Raw genomic sequence first — 27,895 nt, 5'->3', positions numbered from 1 at the left:
ATCAAAGAGCGGAGCCTGATGGGATCAACAGGTGCAGGGGATAAAGAGAATTACAGACGCCTGAGGTATAAAAGACGCGGCCGTGTGAAATCTGGGCCCGGTGTGAATAATGCCCTAATCTGCTCTGGTTTCTTAACAGCAGGTGTCAAGAACAACGACCCTGTGTGATGTTGTGACCAGAGAACATGAGGGGTTACACGTCTCTGCAGACACTGGCCTGATCGTGCTGTATAAATCATTATAGGTTCGTCTGAAGCCTCAGTAGACGCAGCAGCAGCGCGTGACCCTGCTCCACGGACGCCACTCAGGCATTGCGTTAAATCCACGCGCAGACGTGGGAGCACGTGGCTTTTCCGACCACCTCCACGGTCACACCGCTGCCTCCCGTGCGTGGATTCCGTCACTTTCTGAGCTGCTTGGGCTGCTGTGGTACCCGCGCCACGGGAGAGCCGAGCCGAGCCGAGCCGAGCCGGACCGGGATACGCCCACACCTCAGCATCGCTGCCAACTCCCAGATAAATAAGTGGAGGTTCGTCCTCCGCACAGTGAGGAAAGTTCGGTCCCGAGCTCTGAGGTGCAGCAGCGACGCTACCTGCCGCAGGAGTTTTGCGCATGGAGCTTTGACTTGCGGTTCTGCGCAGTCTGCAGGCGGATATTTTGGACCCGGGTGCTGTGGCGGTCAGTGGGCGCTGAGGCGATGCTGTGGATGCGACTTTGAAACAAGAGCTTCACGAGTGTAGATCCCGGTAAAGCACAATGAAAGGTAGGCTCTTTACGCACAGAATAATTGATGATTTGCGCCATTTTCCGCCTCGCGCACAATTCCTCCCGCACTTTCTTTGTCACTTTCTTTGCGCCCCGCGCCTCAGACTTGAGGAATGCGTGGGTTCCAACTACCGTCTGACATCTGGATTCAATCGAAGGGACTCGGTTTGGGATTGTTGTGCATCTGGCCACCGCTGCACATCAAACACTGACCTCCAGTCAGAGGAGCCAGGACGCGTGATTATAGCTCCAGCAAGAGAGCAGCTTCTGTTAGTAAAAACGCGTGGAAGCTTTTCTGCCTTAAAGCTGCTCCCTTTGCGTTTTCATGTTTGTAGCTACAGTGGATTAAAAGGTTGTTTAGGCCCAAAGAGACGCAGAGTCGGAGGCAACAGCTCTGCAGGATCCCGAGACCTGCTGCGTCTCCGCTCACTAATAGAGGTTCATGAGTGGAGCTGTTAAACCTGCGTGGATGTGGCCGTTTCATTCTCACCTATGGTGCAACAATAGCGCCCCACGTGAATCCTGCCACCTCGTGGTCACGTCAGAGCCGATCACATCAACAGCTGTTAGGGAGCCTGTGGTTATCTTAGGGACCGTTGTCCAGTTCTCTGTTATCTGCGGGTGCAGAAGCGCCAGATGTTGGCCACTGTCTGGCCTCATACAGTAAGTGAGATAACAGGCGAGGCTGATGGAAGGATCCCAGTAAAAAGGAGCCGTTGCTCAACACAAGCACAGGAATGTTGTGCGTCTAAATGCTCAGATGAGCTTTCCAGACAATAGAAGGTCAATGGAAGGTGATGTGAGACAAAATACAGCTGGAACAGGCATTTGCTGAGCTTGCAGAAACCTGTTGATGATAAACGCTTATAAAGATGCCATTTCACTGTTTAACGTCACCAGTGTAAGAGCTGAGATCCTGTTTGAATCACAATGCATTCTGTCTTGTCTCCTCTAGACTACTTCACCGATGAGGAGGAAGTTCAGTCCTTTGGATATAAGAGGTTTGGTAAGTCATGTGACCTGAGGAGCTCCTTCACCTCCACATAATTATATCACAACTGTTTTATCTGAATGCAGTGTTTTGCCTGGCTGCAGCCCATGTTCGAGGTTAAACGGACACAACACCTCATTTCCCAGAAACTAACTTATTTTTGGCCCCTGCTTTCATTTTTTTTTTGTTTCCATTAAAACAGCAGTTGGGAAAATAGAAGCGAAACCACAGCATCCTGTGTGTTCCCGAGCAGCCGAGTGATTTCACAGACTTATCAGCATCTCTGTTTGGTTATTGTTGCAACATAACCTGGTGTTAAACCAAAAACTGAGACTTAAAATGGCTCAAATCCCTGAAGGGACCGCTTTCTCAGAAAATTGTGAGACTCACAGCAGCATAAACTTCACACGGGTTCATAACTCCAACGCATCAGGCAGTAAAAACTGGAGCCACCGGCCAGATGTGCGTTTGTGTGTTCTACTCGGACAAATGATCATTTAATCTACTCCACTCAACGCAAGCCTTTTCATTTCCCTCCTTAACTCTTATCTCAGTATTAATGTGAATCCAGCGTCTCTGCGCTGATGTCGTCATTTTCCGCATGAAGCGAACGTCCCCCCGTTTGATGGCAGATCTGTGAAGAACCGTAACTCGCGCGTGATGAATTAGTCTCCGGTGGAAACCCGCGCTCGCCTCTCCCTCGGAGCAGAGATCGGGTTTCCCCTCCGCGCGGCGGCCGCTCTGGTGTGAGAGGTGCTGTAAAGGAAGCCTGTCATTCGAGCGCAGCAGCAGTCGTTCCTCATTACCGTCACAAGCGCTTGGGATCACGTCATCACACGTTAACGCGTCTAATCCTGAAAACCAGTCATTCACCACAAACATCTGCACTCGATCCTCCACCGCTCGCGTTGTTGATACTGAGCAGCTGCAGATATAAAATAAGGCCTGTCACTGTACAATACTCCCATCTTTATTTAGTCGGTGCTCATCATACACACATATCTGGGTTGGAGGAGTCGTAGTCTCACTACAGCTGCAGAATAAATAAGAATAATATTAAAGATTCACTCAGTTTGTGATCTGTAATTGTGACCTGGAGGATTCTTCACAATGCGCCTCCTCAGTCTTGGTTGGAGGTGCAGGAGTTGACGGTTTAATACTGGCTTTGGGTTTTTTATGCTAAGCTAATTAGCTCCCGGTGGACGTGCCGGTCTCTTTGACATAAACACTTATTACTTATTACTGTGATGTTCTGCTTCTCGTGAGAGAAACGAGGTCCCCGACTCGTTCTGACATCTGCTTTCAACAACAGCGCCGTCCGTCTATTCGTTCGCCCGCGGAGAGTGTGTGCAAACCTGAGAAGTTGCTGAGCCACTTCCTGTGCTCATAATGGAGTTTATTCAGGGGCGCATTGTGGCCCTCTGGGCTCCAGGACCGGGCTGTGCTGTGTCAGCGCAGTGGCTGGAAACAGACAGAGGCCCGTTTAAAGGCTCGCTCGTTCTTCCTGTTGAAGCTCGAGAGCTGCTCCCGTCGTCACTGAAGCTTTTCATATTTAAGGAGCGCACGTTCGTCACCAGCCGAGGAGTCACATTCCTCTCCCCGACTTATTTTTAGGAGCAGAAACGGCGAGTGGTTTTAATTTAGGGGCGCTTTATTAGCAGAAAAGAATGTTTTGAGAATGCGGCCCATTACCTCCAGCCCCTCCAGCGAGTGCATGCGTGCAGGCCTGCGCTGGCGTCCTAATGAAAGATTACTCGCTTGTGTTTTTAATAAAGAGCAGAGGCAGCCGGAGGGGGGGGGGGGGGGGGGGGGGGGGGTCAGCGTCCTGCGCAGGAAGGTGATGAGTTCATGCTGCGCTGAGCAGTGACGGGCAGCAGGACACGACTGCCATCTTGGATCTGAGCAGCGCTCGTTGTGGGGGGGTCTCAGGTCCCAGGTCGGCTGCAGGTCACTGCTCGTGGTGGAAGTTTCCCATAAAGAGGCAGGTGAGAGAGTTGTCTTTTGTGTGATTTATTAAAAAAATAAAGGAAAAGATAAATCATGGGGAAAGCGAATCAAAAACATGGATGTTGATCGTGCACATCAACAAACCAAAAACCAGTGTGATGTGATTCTCACACCTGCATCACTGGCGTCTGACTATTAGAGAGGAAGGAGCACTAAGTCTCAACAGACAGAGACACAACTCCCGGCGTTGGGTTTAGAGCTAAAGTCCATCAGGCAGAGACGACCAGTGAACAATGTAGGTGAAATGTCAAATACATGAAACAGAGGAAGACAAAACATGAGATATTAATTGCAGACCATAAGTCATAAATCATATAACAGCATAGAATAAGGAAGAAACTATTTTTCCATTACACTCCAGGTCACTCCTGCACTCAGGAGCTTTATTTTGAAAAGTCTGAGCATTTTCACTGTTTCTTATATTTAGCTGCAGTTGTTTTGAGCGAACTCATCCCAACCAGCTCATCCAACGCCCACTTCCTGTGTCCCCGGGGACGTTCTGACCTCGGCCAATGACACGCCTGCGTCTGACTCAGCGTCGTCTCCCACATAATGGCTGTTTGTCTAAGCTCTTCATTCACAGCAGGTTCTGGCGCGGGCGCAAATGCAACACACGCGTCGCTGTAAGTGTCTGACGGCAGCTTCTGTCAGCGGCCTCGGACCCGAGGCGCTGCTGCTGTGGGACGGGTCTGAGTGGAACGGGTCAGAGTGGGACGGGTCAGAGTGGGTCAGAGCGGGACGGGTCAGAGCGGGACGGGTCTGAATGTAACGGGTCAGAGCGGGACGAGTCAGGGTGGGTCGGAACCCTCTGGCATCAGACTCGCTGCTTAAAGGAGGAATGAAGAATATGTTTGACTGCGTCACGGCGCCGCTCGCTGTTCAAGGTCCAGTTCTGCCACGGCCCAGAGCAGCGCAGCGCTCAGTGATTGCCTTGTTTATCCCCTGGTTCTTGTATTTATAGACACAGTGTCTGTATGTGTGTGTCCGTTCTGTCTGTTCGGACCGACTTAACAGGAGGTCAGGAAACGTATGAGAAGTAAAATAAATAAATTTGGCATCGACTGGTGAGAGTGGCTTTTCTAGTACATTATTCCATCCGCGTGGTTTCATGGGCTCCACTGGTGCTGACGCGTGAAGCGGGTGCTGATGGGACATAATACGACATGGCCGCCGGCCGTGAAGCTGCTGCTGATTCAGAACCCTAAGTGGTTCTGGGACCGGCCACCCAGCGGGCCCGACCGCACCGAAGCCCAGCTGCACAGAGAATGCTGTGTGCAGCGTTCGGCCCGGAGCCCGACGGCGGTTCTGGGCCCACGTGAGCGGCGTCCGCCCACATCACAGCCCAGTCTGTTTGTTTGTGTTCGTGCTGATGTGGTTGAGGTTCTGCGTCGTGACGGGTTCCGCTCAGCAGCTACAGCCTCACAAGCTGCTTCCATCATGAAATCAGGGCTGAGCTTTTTCCTGGAAACAGGAAGATTTGTTAGACAAAACAGGTTTTCCTCTGATAATGACTTCAACCAGTGTTAAAATGTGACGTTTACTGCCCCTAGTTTTTCTCCCAGCTGCCGCTTATCTTGGTTTGTGTTAATCTGTATAATAAAAGCAGTAGAGGCCGCAGGCTGGAGGCTGGTGGATAGTTTTACTTGGAATGACATCATTCCGACATGCCAACGCCGGAACGCAGAGACTCAGACGTATAAACTTAGTTTACGGCTTCCACGTTTTTCCCAAATCATCCCAGTAAAAGGTGAAACGTTGATGCTGTGAATTTTACCGTGCACGGCATCCTGTAAACGAGTGGATGGCCATTAGGAATGCATGGCTCACATTGTGTGATGTGTGTTGTGTTCAGGGTCCCTCAACACAACGCAGTGGGTTTTATCTGTAAACCACCAGCCACCAAATCCAATGAAAAGTCCGTGTTTATTGGCAGCAATGTTTACGTTGACTCTATGTAAATCCATGCAGCCTTTAAGCATGTGTGCATGTGTGCATGTGTGCATGTGTGCATGCTCCATCATATTCCCTTCCGTTTGCACACACAGGTGCCATTAGATCCCACTTTTACAGCTCTCCCTGGGAATATTCATTTTCCGCAGCCTTGAAGCCGGCTCACACACGACTGCAGCGCAAAACAAAGCTGGAGGCTTGGGTTTCTCTGCCTCAGACTCGTGGCAGCAGATGTGGCTGCAGCTCCGCGGGCTCGGCCGCAGCCGGGACACACAGGCAGCCTCGCTGTTCAGTGGAAACTGCTGAGTGGAGTGGAGTGAGCTGCTTTTTCACCGCGTCTCCCTGAAACGGTGGCCCAGCGTCGGGCATGAGGCTCAGTGCGTGCTTAGAAGTCTGGCTCTGGGGATGTGATATACGAGCTATTTATCATAGCCTGTCATCCTCTAACTGAGCACAGATGGACGGACTGAACCTGATCTAATCGGCTCCATGTCCACGGCTCCATTGGATCTGAATTCCCTTTTTAATGGCTTAAACTGTTTTCTCTACCAATTAGGTCCTGTCTATTTGAAGTGCTTGGGAGAGTTAGAGCAGCTTAACTACCGAAAAATGCACCATAAAGTTTTTACCTCTGTGGCGCTGGAGGATATTTTTCTCTGCACCATTTCTCCCTTAATATTTTACAACTTCAATGAAACTCGCATTTGTCCATGAGCAGTGATGGCGAGTGGAAAAGGGCTGCGGTCACAACCTGCAGCTACACGTCTTATTAAATAAACGCATGCCTTCAAGTTTATATAGCAACAAATTACAACACAAACGATGGTGGATGACTTTATTGGGCTGAAACTCAACAAACCCTTGAGCCGCGGACAGACTGACTCCAGCTTGTTGTCTTCTTGTCCTGTGTTTGTGTTAGTGAAGATGCTCCATCGTGTATTTTTCTGAATCGACGGGTCCGGGTTCTGACGGGGTCCGGGGCCTCATAAAGCTGTGTTACGTGACCTCAGCAAAGCAAGAGCCCTAAAGTCTCAGCAATTTGTCTGAGCTGTAACTTCCCCTGTTGGAGAGTGTTTACTTGTTAACGCTCCAGCTGGCGGCGGCTCGTGGTCCAGTAGCTTTAAGGACCAGGTCCATTATTATTAGAACACACTAATACTGTGCAAACGTTGGCATGAGCTTAAAGGTCTCATTGGAGCTCTTCTGCATCTAAACATTTGTTTCATGTCACTCACTGAGTCTCCATGTGGTCACTGCCGTGGTGCATTCACAGACACGTTTGTCTTGGTTTGTTCAATTGTTTCTAAACAGCGTGGCTGATTGTGGAAATAGCAAAGTGTAACAAAAACCACAATTAAGCGTAATTGCAGTTTTGACAGCTTGTACGTGTGCAGACAGAGCGCGTAGTGACGTCAGAACCGCGGCCCAGCAGCCTCCGGCCCGGTGGACCGGCGAGGCCCGGTCGGGCTGTGAGGAACACAAAATGGAGGAATGCGTTAGGTTCTGTGTAACGCCCACACGCATGGAAGCGCTCTGCTCTGTACAGGCGTTCTTTGTGTTACGCTGGAAGTTTCCAGCGCTGGTCTGAAGCGGAGTCTAATAGCAGGTACACGGAATAACAGAATGAGTGTCGAGCCTGGTTTTTTTTCTTCCCTGACTCCCGCGTCCAAATGAAATACAGCTGTTCCGCTCCATCCTGTGCCTCCGTCTCCCTCTTTAAATTGTTCTCCTTGTTCACGCTGATGAGGACAATGGCAGACGCTTCATCGGAACCTTCCGTCCAGTAGAAAAAGTGTAGCTCCACCCGAGGACGGGCCTCCAGCACACCTACCGGTGCAGGGCCACGGCCCCCACGGCCCCCACCGGCCCGCATCAGCCCACGACCCACAGCCCCCACTGCCCCCACTGGCCCCCACCAGCCCCCCCCTGGCCTCAGCCCCCACCGGCCCCCACCAGCCCCGCTCCACAGCCCCGGCCCCCACCAGCCCCGGCCGCCATCAGCCCCGGCCCCCACCGGCCCCACTCCACGGCCCCGGCCCCCACCAGCCCACGACCCACAGCCCCCACCAGCCCCACTCCACAGCCCCGGCCCCCACCAGCCCCCACCAGCCTCGGGCTACCCCACAGTCCTGACCCGGCACGGCCCACAGCTCGGTCCCGCCCCACAGCCCGGCTTTTACTCACTCGTGTGGCCGCCGTCCAGCTCCTCGGTTCTCAAAGCCTCCCCTGTTCTGGCCCGGTCCGTTTAGTCTAGCAGTTTGTGTTGGTCAGCATGTTTTGCTGCTGTAGCTGATGCACAGGAAGCAGGTCATTGTAAAGCTGAATGAGCTCCGTGTCTCGTAATAACACTAAGCTGAGTTAATGTAAACACTACAGAGACGCTGAGCATTTGGTGACTTTTGAATCTTAAGTCTTGGCTTGATTTAGTGTTTATATGTCCGGATCATCTGCATCACGGTCACATGCAGTAAGAGTGAAGTCAGAACCGTACGTGAGCATTTATTATGATTATACATTCCATCACACACTCTGTGGATGCTATTATGACAGAAGGAGCCATTAAATAGTTTACAGGAGCCCAGATGTGGCATTATTATAAATACCCAGGGTTTCACCCATGTAACACAACCCTGCGGCTCCTCCAGAGGTGCCTTTGCTTTGTTATTAGTGGCAGCACATTGCTGACAGAGTTGTGGCATGAACACGAAACACTTCACTGACAAGCGGTGGGAAAGTGTTACGGTCAAACCTGAGCGGAGCAGCAGCGAGTTTCCATGTTGGCTCGAAGGAAACGCTGTTGCTCAGACGACATGGAGGCGTCATTCACCGCACAGAAAACAGTTGGTGTGTGTTGGAAAAAGCTTGAATGGGCTCAGAACATGTAGAACCACAATAACGTGTAGCATTCACTGACCCTGAAAAGAAGGAGCACGCTGATGGTCAGCTCTTGACCTTTGACCTTGTTGACTTGCCGTGATGCTGTGTTTGAGGCAGCATGTAGTCAGGGCCGTGGGCAGAGGGGCCAGGGGGGGGGGTTCCAGCGCCGGGTCTCAACATGAGACTCTCAGTCAGGCCAACAGGGCTCCACATGTCCGTCTCCACCGCTGGGCCCCTTTGAGGTGGTCAAGTGGGATGTTTGCACAGATGTGTGGCTTCAAAGCCGAGGCCACCTCCAGTACCCCTCTGGTGGTCCTGGCCCAGCGCTGACTGGGAAGGAGCCTCGCGTCCAGTGTCCCGGTACAGACGGAACATTTGACTCTGATTCTGTTTTCATCAGCGTAAACAGCGGCCCTACCCATAATGCCAAGCGGCGCGTGCTCCCACCAGCAGTGCAGATGTTTATGTTTATGATCTGATCCTTGTTGTCTGCGTCGGGTAGAGGTTTACTGTGACTGAGGTCCCGCCTCTTCCTTCCACACCTGCAACTCATTTTATCAGGTTCTGTGCTACTTAAGTGCATGTTTGCATTTGATTATGTAACATCCTGATGAAGGCCTTCAGTCAAAACATGTTTTATTATAGGCTTCCTATGATTAGAATGGGTCAAATTCATTTATCACGTTTTATCAAACTTCCTGCTTGAACCTTTACTTTGACAGAATTTAAATAACCAAACCTTTAGCTTTTTCATGCACGATTTTAATTTTTATTCTATAAATTCTATATTCTACGCGTCAGTTTCTACAAATCTGCTGTCAGGTTTGCTCCGTCCACGGAAACGAGGTTTGCCGCCTGTCGCATGAGCAGCGGCTGCTCGGTCCGTGTTGATGGAGTCGGGTAAACACCCTGTCTACAGTTCAATGTCTAACACTGTGTCACATCTGTTCCGTGAATGGAGAAGTCCACTGCACCCGGGTCTGAGGTCAGGTGCCTGTGAGGAATGACGCTGGAGGGGAATCGCACTGTTTTGGCTCCTCCGCAGTATGAAGAACACATGTGCAGTGTTTTTAAACTTTCATACTCAGTCCTCCTGACAATTCGTAAGCGCAAGTGTTTCCAATTTAAGCTTGGCCGCAGAAAAGCACAGCGTGTCCCATTTTAGACACCAGGCACTAAAGATAGTTATGAAATGTTATTTCACGTTTAAATAAAATCTCCTGTCTGATTTCACCGTCCCGCTGCTCTACGTGTGCAATGCTTGTGCTGCTATGATCTCTCTGTTCGTCTGAAGCACGCTCACGTCCACCGTGCATCGTGCTGTGTGTTGCAGGAATCCAGGAGGGCGCCGAGTGCACAAAGTGTAAAAAAGACTGGGCGCTGAGAGCAGCCATCGGCCTTCTCTACGTGCTGTGTGCCCTGCTCACCATCGCGGTGGCCGTCCTCGGATACAAAGGTAATAAATATGCTTCTGGAAATTATAATGCAAAATTGCTGCATCGCTGACAACAGTGACTATGTTTCATTTAGCCAACTCAGATTTACTACGCGGGGAGAGTCTCTTGACAGTTTTTCTTGTTTTCTCGCCACTGAATTGATTCATTCAGACCTCAGGATCAGCCTGAAACGGGAAACATATTTGTTGCACAACGCTGTCCTCAGTGCAACCCGCGGCTGCCGTTTCTGTTTGCAGTAAAGTAAAATAGGAGCAGGAAGGCATCCCAGCTATGTGGGGAGCCGTCGCCGTGGAGCGCCTGTTGCGTATCGTCCGATCTTACACATTTGGGGTGCAGATCGGTCATAGAACACCTGTCAACAGGCCGGAGCACGGAGCTGCGTTGTGCGTTGCACGCAGCATCTCCATCGTGCTTTGTCTCGGCTCTTTGGGCTTCATAGCTTTGGGTCTGTGTTTGTTGTAACCCGCGATTTTTGGCTCTAATGTAAACCAGATGAACATGCAGCTACAGCTGTGGCTTCTCAACTCAAAGAAGATTTTATGGCTTAGTAGCAATTTGTTGTGTCATGAACCACAGGTTGAGTCTGACTCGCGAAAGGCTGCAAGTGTCTGGAATTATCTGGGTTTCTGAGAAAACGCAACCTGTGTGTTGTGAAAGTACATGTTACGCAGTTTAACACGATGGATCATGGTTGAAGTATTCGTAGTCTGTCCAATGTACAGACAGAATAAGAAGATGTCTCAGAGTTCAGGGAGGATCGTCTTTATACCAATATACAGACATTCAAGCTGCTCAGTCCAGCTTCCAGTGCTCGTGTTTTTTTGTTTGTCCCAAGTGCGTGTTATTGTTTCATGTTTTTGTCACTTCTGGAATGATAACAGGGAAAAGCTTAGGATGTGTTCCAGTGCAGTTTTTAGACGCCCACATACCGACAGGAAAACAAACCACAGTGAAGAGAAGGGCTCTGGCTGCAGATGTGGGGAAGAGAGAGAAAGTGGAAACACACCAGTGTGGTGTTTGTTGAGTTACACGTTGTTTTTCATTCATGAAGTTGGAAATTGTTATCGATCAAGGGATATTTGGTTGCCTGGCGACAAACATCTTAGTAAACTTTACCATTCTGTGCCCAGGATTAAAGTGCCAATTTCCAGTTGTTCACTGGACAGATGTGCATGAACAGCAGCTCCCTCTGCTGTTCACAAGGGACTAGGGAAATAATAATAATAAAAAAATTATTAAATTAAATTAAATTAATAAAATTATAACATTTAAAATGAATGAACATTATTTATAAATGAATTTTAAAATCATTTTAATCATTTAATTTATTAGAATTAATTAAATCATAAATTAAAGTACAATTTAAATGTGGTTGAGATCAAGTTGTTTGGGTAAACAGTCTGATATGAATGTAAACTATACATTTCCATTTACTTTGCACCCTCTTCTTCCTGTTTCGTCAGTGGTCCAGAGAATGGACAGCGTCTCCGAGGGAATACAGGACTATGGAGGCAAGATCAACGCTGTGGAAACAGATTTAAAGAAACTAAGTATTTAAGTATTGAGACTGGAGATTAATCAAATATACACAATTAGGCTTAAATTAAAATTAACATGCATATTTTTTGTGTGTCGCACTCTTAGATGGAGAGGCGGGAGAGAAATCTGACAATGCCATGAGTGAAATCAAGACTTTCAAGTCGGATCTGGAAACTTTGCAGAACCAAGTGAACGACATTGTCCTCCGAGCAAATAGAAACAAGAATCTGCTAGATGAGCTTCAGATCACAGGAGGCGACGTGCACAACCAGCATGTGTCCCTGCGCAGCTTTCTAGAGGGCAACGCCGCCTCGCTGCGCGGGCTCAACCGGACCCTGACCTCCTACAGCGGCTTCATTAACAATCTGCAGACAGACACTGCACGGCTCCAGTCAGACATTCAGGGTCAGGTCAAAGTGTTGAGTGACACCCAGCTTAGTGTCGACACTCTAAACATCTCCCAGTCTCAGCAACGCAACCTGCTCAGCACGCTGCAGAAGACGGTGGAGGAGACCAGCCAGGCCGTGCAAAGCCTGAGGAACGACTATCAGACCCTGCAGCAGACGGCCAGACAGGCCCAGGCCGATACAGAGTGGCTAAAGGAAAAAGTCCAGAGCCTTCAGGTGTTGGCAGCCAACAACTCAGCTCTGGCCCGGTCCAACGGCGAGGCGCTGGATGACCTGGGGGCTCAGCTCAGCACGCTGGCCAGTCAGATCCAGAACACCTCCGCCGTCAGTGAGGGCCACGACCAAAGACTACGCGAGATCATGGACCACCAGAGGGACCACGACAACGTCACCGCCGCTAAGTTCGACGAGATGGAAATGCAATTAGACAGACATGAAAGCAACATGGATCTCCTGACAGGAAACATCAGCTTCTCTGCACAGCTCCTAGGGGCCATCAGCACCGACGTGAATGGTCTGAGGTCCTGCGCTGAGACGGTGATACGGCATTCAGACCTGTTACTGGGGCTCAACAGCAGCGTCACAGAAGCCAGCGCAGACAGCAAAGACCTGCGCACACAGCATGTGGAGCTGGCAGCCAGGCTGGACCGCGAAGTCAACAACCTGTCCATGGTGATGGAGGAGATGAAGCTGGTGGACAGCAAGCACTCCCAGCTCATCACCAACTTCACCATCCTGCAAGGTAAAGCATGCAATGGATGTTCTACTCGTAAAATATTATTTACTGAGAGTAACCATGGGCAGAAAATACATGTTTTTCTCTGTCATTGTTGTGTCCCAGGTCCACCAGGTCCAAGGGGACCCAAAGGAGAAAGGGGAGTCCCGGGGATGCCAGGCCAGTTAGGACAGAGGGGTGATAAAGGAGACCATGGGGTTCCAGGATTCCCGGGGCCCAAGGGAGACAAAGGTCCTACTGGTTTACCAGGTGTGGAAGGTGCACAGGGTCCACCTGGGGCTCGGGGTGTTCCAGGAGCTAAAGGATCGAGAGGGTCTGGAGGTCGACCTGGAAGCACTGGCGAGAAAGGTGACCGTGGGTCAATAGGTCTAATGGGCCTAACTGGACTACAAGGAGTACCAGGACTACAGGGACCAGTGGGGCCCAGAGGCTCAGCTGGACCACAAGGCCCACAAGGACCTGTTGGACCTGTAGGCCCGCCTGGTCCTATGGGCCCACCTGGGTTACCCCCACCAACGATCATTTTGAATCCTCCTCAGCCCACTCAGGTCCCTGAAAGGCCAACACCGGCCCAACCTCCTAAACCAGTTGCAGAACCAGGTTCTGTGTCCCAGCAGGTGCAGCTTTCTGTTGCTGCCACGCCTGTGCCTGGTGAGTTAAGTGAATAAGGATGGAAATGATTGTGTGGGGCATTAAAAGTGAGCTGATCCTGCTTGTTCCAGGTTGCCCACCTGGGTTCAGGAAGTTTGGAGACCACTGCTACCTCTTCTCCTCTGGTTCTCAGAGGCTCAACTTTGATGAAGCCCACCAGTTTTGTGTTAACATGTCTTCTCATATGCTCTTCATCAATGACAATGAGGAACAGGTAAATCTTTAACGTTATCAGAGTATGAAATTACTTCACCAGCTGTCACAGTTGTTGATGGACTAATTTTCTCATAAAATGTCTGCAGCAATTTGTGAGAACTGCAATTGCTGGAAAAGGCTATTTCTGGCTGGGTCTTACCGACCGGGAGGAGGAGAACGTCTGGAAGTGGCTGGATGGAACTGAACCCGTTTTCAAGTGAGCCAATGGAATTTGTGTGGTTTTAAATGATCTGGGACTTGATTGTTTCCTAACTGTTCCATACAACCCTTGTTAATCACATAATGACCTAACAAGACTTTATGAGGCCACATCTCTGATGCATGTTGGTAATTCTGTTGTTATCAGAAAGTGGAAACCTGGCCAACCTGACAACTGGACCCATGGCCACGAGGCGGGAGAGGACTGTGCTGGACTCATCCATAATGCCAACTGGAATGATTTCTACTGCACGGACCGCATTGGTTTCATCTGTGAACGCGTCTCTGACTGTCAGTATCCTCTATATAGGATGTAATGGTGTAGTGAGCACCATTAGAAATACACCAGCATCCACAGAACAAACTATCTCAACTTAAGCTGCACCTAAAGTTGTGTTATAACTTACAATAGGGTGACAATAAGATGAGATTCTGGGAAGTCCTGCTTTCGTTTTAAAAAGAAAATCTGGGCCTTTACTGTAAAAATCTAATCTTGCTAACAGATGTTTTTGTAGAGGTTTGTCCTGCCAGAAGACCTTAGAAAACCAGGCCAGGAAGTCTTACAAAATGATTTCCAGGAGGATCTTACTCAAGTCAAAAACATTCAACTATTGTTACCCTCCCCAGGAGCAGTCGAGAGGCAAAGATCAGGTCAGGAGTGGGAGGTGTAATCACAAGGCCGTCACTGGGAAGCCCAGGGTGCCTTCTAATCCAGACAAGCAGAGTCACTGTGGGTGTTCATTAGCCCAAAACTCCGAAAAGCAACAACTCTTCAAACAAAAAAATACTGCCCATCAACAGTTTACTCAGAGTACATTGCTGATGATCTTGGTGATCGTGATCTTTAAAAGAATCTGCAAAGAAATTTCACAAGAAAATTGTTGTGAGCTTAACATGAATTGTGAGACACTGTATCCATATCATCTGTTCTTCTGATTAGAAAAACAACAGATGTTAGAACAGAGAAATGTAACATTGTATTCCTGCTCTCCACAGCAACAGTTCCAGTCTCATAGCATTCACCAACGACGGCTCACACTGTCGTAGGTGAGACATCAGAATTCAAAGCTGGAGGTGCCGCCATAGTGAAGGACAAGCGGAAGAGCTCTAGATGACTGCAGGACTCTGAGAAGCCTGGAATGAGCATTGTGATTTTTTTGTCCACGAGTCCAAGACAATATATCACATCATGGTACAGAAGACAGAATAGGCATCGAGCCGGTGCAGAGATTCAGTATTTGTACTGAATTGAACAGAATGTACAGTAGTCATTCCTAAAGGCCTTGATGCTACCACTGTTGTACAGCTGTATGTATAAATTTTATTTCACAGAGGACACGTTTTTTAGCCGCCTTCTTAATTTTACACTTAAATAAAACTAAACCAGACAACACTGTCAGTAATAAAATATGTTTTAAACTGTGAAATGCATCACAGATTCTGGCAAATGACTGCAAATAGATAATATACACATAAGAAGGAATTGTATATTTGTGATTGTTTTCTAGGAGACAGTATTAATTAGATTTTAGACTGCCAGTACGAGTTTTATTCAAAGTTTGACTCACGTTGCCATTATGCAAATGTTTTTTAATGTAGTTATCACAAGATGATTAATTCATTATGCCAAATACAATATGTGGAATATGTTACATATTTAGAATTTGCATAATCAATTACATTTTATGTTACATGATTGACCTGCAGATTAATATGATGCTTAAGGCTCATTATCGTTCACAATAAAATGGGAAACGTGTTTGGAGTCATTGTTTTTTTTCCTATAGATAACTAAGGACGAGCTGCTTGGATAACGTAATGAATCACGTTTGACTATATCAGCTCACACAGTTTTTATTTAATTTGTCTTGATTAGCAAAAGTGAAAAATAATAAATAAAACCAAAACGTATAACTAAGCTGTTTAGTTAATAAGAATAAGATGCAGCTCTGGATTGTGAATTTAAATAATAGTAACAAGCATTAAATAGAAATATCTCATGCTTGTGCTTAAGTACAGCGCTGGAGTACGTGTACTGTCACCTTTGTCCACTGACTCTGTCACGTGACCACGCCACCTGATGAACGGTGACACGTTGTTATTCTTATATTTAACAATCATAGTAATTTACAGCATGCGGACAGTTTTAATCTGTAGTATAACATAAAAGCTTCGCATAATGTCTGAGTGCAGATGTTAAATTATGGCCGATTAAAAACTGTTTTTTTTATTTGACACGAAATCGCCTCAGTTACCCACAATGCCTTGCTTGTTGCCGTCTGGCGAAGGAGTGACTGTGTAGAACAGACACATCTAGCTTCATTTGACATTCATGAAGTTGTTGTTACTATGTATTGCGTCGTATGAAATAAGACACAGAAGGAAATAAAACAATAGGGGACGGCACAAATCTGTTGTTGTCAGTGCACCAGCAATGCCTCTGTTCACCACCAACCCATTTGACCAAGATGTTGGTGAGTAATCAGATCTGGAGGCTAGTGCTGCCAGGCTAACGGTAGCTAGCTCCACACAGCTTTATTTTTCTTCCTTTGTGTAGTTGATCTTGTGTTGCTTGTCCCGTACGTCTGTGTTGCAGGGGGTGACACCGTATATATAAACTGACATTTTTATAAGTGTCTTTATTTTGGTGTGCAGGTGATGTTTGGGCTTGACTTATCTAGAGAATTAGCTGGCTAAGCTAGCAGCAACTAGCAAGATCTTTCCAAACGTTAACATTTGAAGAGTCCGCCGTAAGGCTACGTGTACTTTTGTTATTTGCTTGAGGTTTTGCGTTTGTCTTTTATGCAATTTCATTGTCAGTGGACATGAGCCTCAGCTGTTGTCATGAATTCTATAAAGTAGATAGCTATGCTCCACCTCAGCAGCACCTCAGTGCATCCCATGGGGTGTGGGTCGAGCAACATGATGAGCTCCTCTGTGTCTAGAAGCGAAGGAGGATGTGGGTGTTGAGTGAAACCATACAGCTACGATTTGTATCCGTTCCTTTTGTTCTTTCGGTTGGTTAACCACTTTATTAGCATGAACTGATTGCAGGAGCTTGGTCAAGCACACAATCTGAAAGTGTTTATTAGGTAAACTCCACGATGTGCATGTTTTCCTTTGAATACATATGCAGGAGTAAAATATATTAATTAAGGAAGCCTCTCTGCTGACGTTCAATTATATCTGAACCACTCTGAGATCACTGTGGTCTGATATGTGTATTATATGGTGGGTGGTGTTGTATATACAAAAACCTTTGACCAGATTAACTCATTTTGTGCGTTTGAAACGTTTTATTGACTGTTCAGTTTTAAATCCTTTGTCATATTGTCCATGTTTTTGTCTCTTTGTCCTTGGCAGTAACTACTGCCCTTCAGCGCAACAAAAGCAGTTAAACAGCTCATTACTGACATTCAGTGAACTGGCAACCCAAGCTTATTTACTTACAGACCAAGACAATTCAACTGAAGCTAAGTTTTCTGAGCCCAGCTACTGTACATTCTACCTGCACCTGGCAGGGACATATTTATTAAAAAATATTTACATAAATTGAATTTGAAAACATTGGCACATAAGCATCTACAGTATGGCTTTTCAGGTTCAATTAAATCCTATCAAATAAATATACTGTGACTTAATTTACTTTTTTGTGTCTCTAATGACAAACAGGAGCTTGTATTGAACCTAAATAGAAGACCCTAAATTGGTGTATAGTCATAATTGCTTATACTACAGGTAAAGTTACATTAATTCATTATTACTGGCATTCACGTCGAACAAAGCACAATCCGAGATCAGTGTTTCATACAGGGTTGGTTTGCGTTGTACACATTGGTCTGTATAGCTTCAGCGCTTGTTTGCACAGGTGTTTTAGACACTTGGGAATTTGTGCAAATGAGACAATGTCACACTCTTTGCTTTTAGAAGGCATGTTATTTTGTTTCTGAACATCACCCCATTGTTTCTGTCTCTGTCATGGAAAAAGTGATTTTTATTATCTTCCAGGTTCTCTGCTTACTTTGGATGTTGTGCTTGTTTCCTGCAGAGAAAGCAACCAGTGAGATGAACACAGCTGAGGACTGGGGCCTCATTCTGGACATATGTGATAAGATAGGGCAGTCACGCACTGGGTTAGTGCACAGTCTTCATTTCAAACACATTTATCAAGCTTTCTTAAGGACTCTCTGATTTCCATTTACCACTGACTTCTACCATTTTGTTGTAGGCCCAAAGAATGTCTCCGATCTATTATGAGGAGGGTGAACCACAAGGATCCCCATGTGGCCATGCAGGCACTGACTGTAAGCACACCGGAAACACTGGTAGTGTTACGTTTTTCTAACCTGGTGTTGCGATGACTCAGCCATTTGTTTTTACAGCTTCTTGGTGCTTGCGTCTCAAACTGTGGAAAGATATTTCACTTGGAGGTGTGCTCCAGGGAGTTTGCCAGTGAAGTCAGTAATGTTTTAAACAAGGTATGTTTTCAACCACTTTTACTACTTTAGGTTAGCGTTCAGGTTGCGTTTCACACTTGCTCTGTCTGACTTGTGTTAATACGCATGTCTCCAGGGTCACCCCAAAGTGTGTGAGAAGCTGAAAGCCCTGATGGTGGAGTGGGCAGAGGACTTCCGAAATGATCCTCAACTCAGTTTGATCTCAGCAATGATCAAGAATCTACGTGAGCAGGGCGTCACTTTCCCCGCTGTGGGTTCCCAGGTGAGCGAACACGGTGGTCTTCTCCACAGCTTTGTTTGTGTTGAGTAAGCAAGTAGACTTATTGTGCTATCTACCTTCTGCTGAGTTATGTTGCCCAAGTATGTAATGATCACTTTTTATAGGCTGCGGAGCAAGCCAAAGCAAGTCCTGCATTAGTGGCCAAGGATCCCTCCACTTCCAACAAAAAAGAGGAGGAGGACTTGGCCAAAGGTAAAGACGCTACTAGCTCAGATGCAGTTTATTCCTAAAGGCTGCTACTGTCTGGTTCTAACCCCCAGCATCAATAACACACTGAAACACCTCTAATTTTTGATGCGACATAAACACGGTTTACGCTGGATTAGCTCAGTGCGGGTGTTAAGGACCGTCGACGACAACCACACAATTGCATGTCTGTCTCTTGTTTCCAGCTATTGAGCTGTCCCTGAAGGAGCAACGTCAGCAGCCGCAGGCCTCCTTGTCGAGCCTGTACCCGAACACCTCCAGCCTGCTGTCCTCACACAAGTCAGACGGCAGGAAGGTTCGCGCCATTTATGACTTCGAAGCTGCTGAGGACAATGAGCTCACGTTCAAGTCGGGTGAAATCATCACTATCCTGGACGACAGGTGAAGCTACACACAAACGACAGCCTGCATCACTAACATGACTTTCCATAATAAAACCCAAAGAAAGTAGTAACATACTTTTCTATTTTATTTTAGTGACCCCAACTGGTGGAAAGGGGAAACATACCAGGGAGTGGGGCTGTTTCCCTCTAACTTCGTCACTGCTGATCTTACTGCAGAGCCTGAGATGAGTGAGTACAAACAGAGCACATCGTTTGTCCTTCTGTGTTTCCTCCAGATCTTTGATAGCCTGTTGAGTCTGTTAGCTGTATTAAATTATTGATTTCAAAGCTGAGTAGCAGAGACAACACAATTAGGATATTTGTGAAATCAATTATGAATGCTTGTTTCGTTCTTTCAGTTATGCATTTTATATCTTCATCCTGCTATAGTGGATATTACTGTGAGGCAAAATATGTAGCATGGACCAGAATGAGAGTGGGCGATGTTAATATATCAGAGCTTAAGATTTCAGTTTCAGTTGTCATAATCTTCTGTAAACCAGTCAGCTGTCTTACACTCTGCCGTTTATCCAGGTTCTTACTATTTTTGCGGCGCATAAATCTTCGTAGTGTTTATGAGACCATCAAGTTTTGCTTTTCTTCTTTGCTGCTGTGACACCTGCTGCTACTTGTTGATCCTCAGTGAAAACGGAGAAGAAGACTGTACAGTTTAGTGAGGACATCCAGGTGGAGACCATCGAGCCTGAACAGGAGCCGGTGTACATAGACGAGGTAAGCACTCAGCTCTGCTCCAGGTTTCATTTGAATATTAAGCGTGCATCGGTAAGTTTTGTTCAAAATAGTTTCTTCTATTCAACATATTACCTGCTAACAGAAGTTAAACACATTCAAGGGTTTTAGAAACACAAATACTTGGTTTCTTCAGGAGCCTGGATTTATAGCGTGTTTAAAAAACCTTTCAGGACAAAATGGACCAGCTACTGCAGATGATTCAGAGTGCAGATCCCACAGACAACCAGTCAGACAGCGTCGAGCTGCTGCAGCTGGAAGGTAACCATCAACCAGTCCTGTACTTGTTTTAACGATGGAGAAATGTTGTCCACATTTGAAATGAATAAGTAGGATTAACACTTGTATTCATCAGGTGCCTGCAATCAAATGGGACCCCTCATTGACCAGAAGCTGGAGGATATAGACAGGTGCAGAAAATACCTCCAAAACGTTGGACCTGAGAGGTTTCATGTTAATCTATTGCCAGTGTGTAAGGAGTATATCTGTTACGTGTGTTGGGTTTTCATATCATCAGGAAGCACTCAGAGTTGTCAGAGCTCAACGTGAAGGTGATGGAAGCGCTGTCTTTGTACGCCAAGTTAATGAACGAGGACCCAGTCTACGCCATGTATGCCAAACTGCAGAGCCAGCAGTACTACATGCAGCAGCCGGCCAATGCAGCACAACAGGTGCAGTGATCTCATTGTGGTTTTAGCTCTGGATGTGTCCACATATGGCTTCGATTAATCTAGAACAAACTGAGACGTTTCTGTTAGAACAAGTGGTGTGACTGGTGTCTGAGCAGGTCTTACTAAATCTGTCTTGGGCTTGTTTTGTTCACAACTTGATTTTAAATATCTCCATCAGTGGTCACTCGTTGGTCTTATTCTGATTTCCCCCATCTGTATGTGTTCTGATTGCAGGTGTACCCTGGGCAGCCTGCCTCAGGTTCATATGCCATGACCGGGGCGGCAGTGCAGGGTTACTCTGTCCCCATTGAGCAGCTTCCAGCTGGAGCCCCCATAGCTGGACAGCCAGCTCCCGGGTGAGTTTCACAACCTGAATAATGCCTATGCACATAAATGTTGGGATGTCAGTTTTCTTTCTTTTTTTTGTCTGTCCTGTCCAGCAGTTTAACAAGCAGCATGTATTAGGCAGCAACCAGCTGGTGAAACCAAACAAATCAGTTTCAATAGGCACAAAATAAGTAATTAGGGATGTACTTAAGGCTGACGCATTCATAACTAAACAACTGCTGTACTGTGGTTTACCTGTGAAATTAATATTAATGCTAATAATAGTGTTGAGGTATGTGCACACACTCAAACATATACATATCATATACATACACATATGCATTATTATACATAATCTCATAATACTTAATATTAGTCATGACATACAATGTTACAACTACCATAATCACACATTATTGATATGTGTGTGAAACTTTCATGGGAGATGCAACCTTATTAAAATTATAATGAAGCTGTGCTTAAAAAAAACTGTTTTTCTACTTAATAAGACATCCTGAGAATAGTTTGACAATGGAATTAGGCTTAATTAAGATGAAATAACATTGTGAGATGAGTTGCATACTGGCTTATGTTATGGTGACCCTCCCACAGTGTTCTAATGATAGTTGCTTTCCACAGTGATGTTCATATGTACATGGGACAACCTCCAGTCTACACTGCAGCTCCGGGCGCCTTGGCCTCAGCAGATGTGCAGTCCTACCAAAACCCAGTCGCCACTGCTGGCCCGGCCCCAAGCACCAACCACGCAGGCATGACACAGACGCCAAACTACAGCACCCCCTCTGGTCCAAGCATAGCTCCCTCACCAGACGCCACACAGGTCCACTACTCAGAGAAAGCGCTGCTATAGGGTCCCCACTGAGTCTCTGTATCACACACACACACACACACACACACACACACACACACACACACACACTACAGGCCTGATCAAATAGTCATCACAAGAAAAGATGGATGAAAAACATTGAAACAACATTAGATTAACCTTGACTTGTGACACATTTCCTGTTTAATCATCATATTAATGCACAGTTGAAACTCTCTGCAGGTTTAGACATGAGGCTTTGATTTAAAGAGCTTCCACAAAGTCAAATTTTATTCAGTTTTGCATTTTTCACTCTGGTCCTCCCCAAGTCTTTACGTGAGACGACAACATGGAAAAGCTTTAATTCACAAGTGATTTGTTGTCTGAACTGATCCCTTCACCTCTGGATCTATACAGCCATTCTTCATTTCTAGGTACAGGACCATTAAGAACACTACTAAAAAACTTTGGTAACAATTTATTTGGTGATATGGATAATTTGATAATGTTTGGTGACATTTCCTCCATTATGATGCAACTATATCATTTCAAATCTATTTTTAGAAACTCTTGCACACTGTCCTGCTCTGGTTGTCTTGTTGTGTATGATTCTACAGCCTGAGACAGTTTGCTGGAGTTTCAGGTCAGGTGTTTTTCTTTAAGGCGCCTGTCACATGCAGGAAGTAGTTTATGATAAATATGTTCTTTCAAATGTCCCCCAGCATTTCCAGAGGATGTCCTTAAACAAGGTTCCTAATTTGGAACCTATGTTAAAAACACTTTTGAACGACTCTGCACATGAAGTGTTCTTTAGGTTAATCAGCTGAACAGTATTTAGCGTCACAGATCAGCTCTGAAACAAGTGACTGTAGCCACAACTCACGTTCCTTTAGAACTTTACACAATACTTTAAAATACTACAGGCAGGTTCATGCATCCATGTGTTACACCTTACCTCCACTCACACTAATGAAGTTCATAACACCACAACGCCACAGCCTACTCACCCACTGGAAGCAGCTGCAGTGATAAATATGTCACAAAAGTCAGGCGCTGACTTACATTTACTATTTTTTTTTATCAGAAAAAGGATCTTTAGAAGAACTAAAACGTAGTACAGTGTGTGTACAGTATGTTGTCAACTTTTAGAAGTACTGAAAACTGAAGCCACTTTGTTTTTCTTTCTTTTTTTGGAGAGGAAGTAAATGAGCATTTGAAGCGCATGCACAGGAGTCTGGTGTATATACTGTACTGGTAGTGAGGTCGCTTCCTGTGTGGCTCCGTGCAACAACTCCCAGCCTCAAAGGTGAACTCTGCAGCCGCCATGCTCCACTGTTGGTTAGTGAAAGGTGTAAAAGCCAAAGAGAGAACATTCACATTTCAGGAGAAATCGTCCTGAAGTCCGACGTCTGCAGAGTTCACCGTTCAAAGCATGAGGAGCTGCACTAATGGGTGAACTGTGTGAACCCCAGTGTCTTTAAAGCATCTCTTTAGTCAGTGTTAAAAACAATTACTTTTTTGGTTTTTGTAGTATGTTTTAATTTATGTTTTGATTAATGTTACGCTATTTTAAATGAAGAACAAGTACAAGATGTATGTATTCAGAGAAATAGCCGAATATGTGATATTCTGCTTCACTTGGTTTGTATATTTGAATCGCTGACCTGCCGACATGGACGTCTCTGTGTTTGATACATGCTTGTTGTACTGTAGGGTCAAATGATAATGTGAAACCAGACCAAACCTCCCCCAAGCTTTTCAAAGCTGTCTAACACTAAGACGAGTTCTCCCTGAGGTGAAATGAGGCTGCTGCAGTTTGATACGGAGCAGTGATCGTTTTTAAACATCTCTTCATCTGCATAAGCTAGAAAACCTCCGTTACAGTCCACAAATGCCAAACAATGTTCTCTGTTTGAGCAGCTGCTGTGTAAAACGTCTACATGTGAATTTACAAAAGCCTATTGACATACAAACAAAACATCGACTGAATGAGTTTGTTGCTAAATGAAGGGATTGAATTGAATCAGGATTTTTGCATTGAACCAACTTTAAACTTGTGGCATTTCAGTTTATCTGGAGACACGATTCAAACACTCGCCTTGAAATGAAACAAGCCACAGCTCATTCTCCAGAGCTGCGCTTTAGCATTAATATAGTTGGTTTGAAGTGAACAAACCGTTTTGTGCTGCCTTCAACTAAATGAGTGAAATGCTGTTAATCTGTTGGATCATAGAGGGTCAGAAACACCAGAGTAGCAGCTGTTCTGGGACCAGGAGCCAGTCGATCACCACACATCATCCCATGACGTCTCACTGGACGGCAGCCCCGATGTAACCTTAATGTACAGGATTGAGATGCTGCCTGTTTTTAAGTTTTAAACCAACATTATTGTAAAGGTTGTGTCTAATGGTGTATCCTGCTGTTTGTATGTATTCTTTTAACCATACTTATTAATTAGTATTTACAATAAAACCAGGCCAAATGTACAGAAGAACCTTTAAGACCTTGGATTTTATTATTGGCGCAAATACATAAAACATGCATTTTCTCATTAGGGTGCGTGTGCACGTGCACGTGCACGTGCACATGTCAGATTCCTCCTCTAGAGGGAGATCTGGGTCCATGAAACTCCGCTGCTGTTTCATCTATTTTCATTGTAGTTTTGTCGTCTCTCTCTTGATTTTGTGACTGATCAGTATTTACTCCAGCTCACTGCAGGGTTTGGGCCTCTCTCCTTTCATTACCACTGTTTGTCCTCTTTCCCCCATATTCATTCCATGGGAGTTCTCTTCTCGTGAGCCCATAAAAGCTTTGCATGACCCCGTCATTACCTCAGCAATAAAGAACGGCCTCTGATGCAGCGTAAGCAGCGGCGCTGTGCAGAGTCCAACAGCTCCACTGCTTCATTCAGTGGGCGATGACGCTGGCGTTCGGCGGCCGTTGTTCCGGGACGATGCCCTCAGGGAAGACAGTGAAGCTGGTCCTGTACGAGCTGCTGCAGTTTGCGGCGCTGGTCGTCCCAGTGTTCGTGACGACGGAGAGGTTTGCGAGGCTCGTGGGCGCCCTGAAGGGGGGCGACGCCACGGCCTACTGGCTGGTGGTGGCCGTGTGTGTGGCCTACGTGACGTCTACCACGCTGCTGGTGTGGCTCCCGCTGAAGTACCTGATCCTGAAGAAGAGAAGGTTCCTCCGAGAGGTGTCGCAGTGGTGAGTCGCCGTCGTAGTCCAGTCCAACAATGGGCCCAGTTCTGTTCTGACCCATAATCTGCTCCGGTTTTAAGGTCATTTTTACAGTCGTCTCATGTTGTATCATGTGTATATTTATCTTGCTGTGACCTCTGACCCCTCACGTTCCGCGTGCTGCGCTGCTGTGGCGTTTATAACGCGTGTGTTTTTCCAGGAGGCCGGCGGCGCTGGCGTACCTCATCCTCTGCACGTTGCCGTGCTTCGCCATCTTAATCACCAGCTCCAAGGTAACGACGGCTCCGTCTGTCTCCTCCCGCTCTGACCCGGTCCCTGAGGGCGTATTTGTTGTGAACGGCCCATTTTGTGCCAGCGGCCCGTCTCACGGCTCCCTCGCGCGCGTGGGCGCGTTCGCTGCCATTACTCACTGACGGCCGCTAACGTGGCACCACAGAAGAAGAGAGGCTGCTGCATCTCCTGGGGTTCGTTTTCTCAGACGGACTTTGGCTCCATTGTAACTGAAGGAAAACGCTCCAAGTCACAAGACCGAGCGTTGCGTCGGGCTGTTCAGTAACCTGTAGTAAACAGAACAGATTGGCCATTAACCCAAAGCACAGCAGCAACCGGGCCGTTTATTACAGCACAAGCACGGACATAAATAAGAGCATCTGACCACACACGCACGCATTCAGACATCTAACATCTCTCGTGTTGAGGGCGTCGAGCAGCATCTTAGCGTCGGTGATGATGGGGCAATAAAATGTGATGGGTTCATAAAACCCAGGATGCAAAGGCTCGACTCTCGTCTCAGTCGTAATAGGGTTCATTTCCTGCTGCTTCGTCCTTCATTTTGGCTCAAACTCTGGCAGATCTTGTTTCTCTCTGTAGAGTTGATCATTGTTTCCACTGTCGATCCAGATCCAGGTGGACGGAGGCCACCGGTTGGATCATTTCACTGAGCTGCCCGTTTCCTTGGTTCTCTTCTCGCTCATCTGTGTGGATGTTGTTGAGCGGATCCGACTCTGCAACCTCACGGGGAAGTGTAAGTGTAATCCATTATTTATACATATATTATGGGTGGAAGGAAACCCACAGCCGTGCCCTGAACAGCTGCTGCGTGCTCCTCTCCCTGGCAGCCGACAGCCCGGACCCTGACTTTGACATGCCGGGCCCGGTTCTCACGCGCCTGGAACTGGTGACCACAGTCTCGGCCCAGCTGCACCCCGGCGACAGCCAGAACGGGCCGGGCCCGAGCCCCCCGGAGGCCCGGAACGGCGGCGCCCCGGGCCGGTGGGCCGACCTGGCCGGGTCGCCCGGGCTCAGCTCGCGGGCCTCCAGCACCGCCTACCTGCACTCCTCACAGCCACAGACCCACTGCGGCCGCCTGGGTTTCCTGTGGAGGAGCGACGCGAGGGCCGCGGCGTTTGTGGACAGCTTCCTGTTCTGGTTGGACACGGTGGAGATGCTGAGGGTGGCGGGGGAGCCGGCCGTCTTCTACTCAGCCTGGGTGTTCCCTGTTTACATCCTGGCCTTCGTGTCGGCGCTGCGCGTGGTGCTGGCTCCTCACAGCCCCCTGCTGGCGTCTGCTGGAGTCGCGCTGCAGGACCTCCCCTTCCTCGCGCTCCGGGTCGCTCTGCTCGGCGCCTTTGGCTTCGTGACCCCCGTGTTGTACCCGCTGAAAAACGTGCTGGTGAGCCTGACTTTTCTCTACTTCACGCTGGTGACCAGGCTGCGGATGTGCAGGAGGAACGCCATGTTCTGAGAAGCAGCGGCACATTGTGTTGCTGCTGATGGATGAACAGGTGGAGCGTTTGTGTGTAGGGAGCAGTGGAAGCTGAGAAACCTGCTGCTGCTGCTTCTGACCACGAGCATCATGTTCAGAAAGTGTCAAGATGATTCTGGATGCCATAACTTGACTCTTCTTATTTTCAAATGTATTTATTGATACTTTAGTTTATGTTTAACCGCTTCTGTACATTTTTATTATTTGATTTGTTCTACAGAGTAATGGAAAAAAACAGCTTTTATATATAGGACGTTACCAAATAAAGATCCTTTGTTTTAGCATTAGTGTTGTTTTATTAGCTGGTTTAATTTAATTTGGGGCTCTAGTCAAAGATGGTTCAGATCTTAACTCCATTCCACTACATCAGACAGTCCACGGATTGGATGTTTTCACACATTGGTGCTTTTCTCTTTACTAATATATTGGTTCTGAAATTGTGATGAAATCTATGTCATCAATAATGCCAGGATTTGTTAAAAGCCATTAATGATACACAGCTATGATTCACAATAAGGAACCAGAGTTGGCCTCACTTCATTTACTGCTGTGAACTAAAATTAATTTCTTTCAGGTTTCCACGGTCAGGATCGTCTCTTTGACCATTGTGGCTGGTTTTATAGTTATTCCCAAACTTCGTCTTCCAGGTGTTGGACTAAGTTATGGATGAAAATAGGCTGAAGTGACTGTTGTGAAGGATTAGTCCTATTCAAGTCTCTGTCAAAGTAACACGAGAGCGAGTGTGACGGCGGAGAGGAGAAATGACAAAAGGAAAGCGACAACAGCGAGAGAGCGAGAGGATGAGGGGATGGAGACGGAGGGCAGATAAAGACGGCAGAGGAGGAGGACGAGGTGGGGGCTTCGTAAATCCGAGAGGCTGGAGGCGCATTTGAATTCAGGCTGTGTGTCTCCTGCGCTAGACGAATGTTACCTGCCCCAGCATGGCAACAGAGAGAGAGGAGAGAGGCGAGCTGCAGCACACACACACACACACACACACACACACACACACACACTGTCCAAACAGTGACTCAGGTAAGCAGGAACGCCCCTGACGAGAGAGGACCCTCGAGAGGAGGATGCAGAGTGAGAGGGAGAGGAGGAGCCACACAGCGCAGATTTCTGAGGAGGAAGGGAGATTCTCCGAGTCCAGACTCCCGGGGTGCGTTTATGAGGGAGGGAGCGATAGTTGGATGTGCAGCGCTGCATGGGCTCGGACCGGATGCGTGTG

The 27,895-nt window shown here is 47.2% G+C and overlaps 2 protein-coding genes across 2 annotated transcripts; both read left to right on the top strand.

The window, feature by feature from the left end:
• The first annotated feature begins 290 nt into the window (after positions 1-290).
• LOC114844819 (signal transducing adaptor molecule (SH3 domain and ITAM motif) 1) lies at positions 291-24,192 on the top strand. The gene is made up of 23 exons (XM_029132456.3): positions 291-763; positions 1,721-1,771; positions 9,924-10,046; positions 11,511-11,597; positions 11,692-12,735; positions 12,835-13,380; positions 13,452-13,594; positions 13,683-13,792; positions 13,943-14,085; positions 16,185-16,268; positions 17,843-17,927; positions 18,023-18,098; positions 18,177-18,272; positions 18,367-18,513; positions 18,636-18,723; positions 18,924-19,119; positions 19,216-19,310; positions 19,765-19,853; positions 20,045-20,132; positions 20,227-20,281; positions 20,389-20,542; positions 20,777-20,898; positions 21,509-24,192. Exons 1-23 carry the CDS (start codon positions 757-759, stop codon positions 21,738-21,740), a joined length of 3,861 nt encoding a protein of 1,286 aa, XP_028988289.2. The 5' UTR covers positions 291-756; the 3' UTR covers positions 21,741-24,192.
• Positions 24,193-24,430: 238 nt separating this feature from the next.
• Positions 24,431-26,922, top strand: tmem236 (transmembrane protein 236). Its single transcript, XM_029132457.3, has 4 exons — positions 24,431-24,905; positions 25,099-25,171; positions 25,800-25,923; positions 26,018-26,922. Exons 1-4 carry the CDS (start codon positions 24,616-24,618, stop codon positions 26,641-26,643), a joined length of 1,113 nt encoding a protein of 370 aa, XP_028988290.1. The 5' UTR covers positions 24,431-24,615; the 3' UTR covers positions 26,644-26,922.
• Positions 26,923-27,895: the final 973 nt, after the last annotated feature.

This window comes from Betta splendens, chromosome 17 (genome assembly GCF_900634795.4).
Source record: "Betta splendens chromosome 17, fBetSpl5.4, whole genome shotgun sequence".
Taxonomy (NCBI): domain Eukaryota; kingdom Metazoa; phylum Chordata; class Actinopteri; order Anabantiformes; family Osphronemidae; genus Betta; species Betta splendens.
This window is presented reverse-complemented; position numbering and strand designations above follow the sequence as displayed.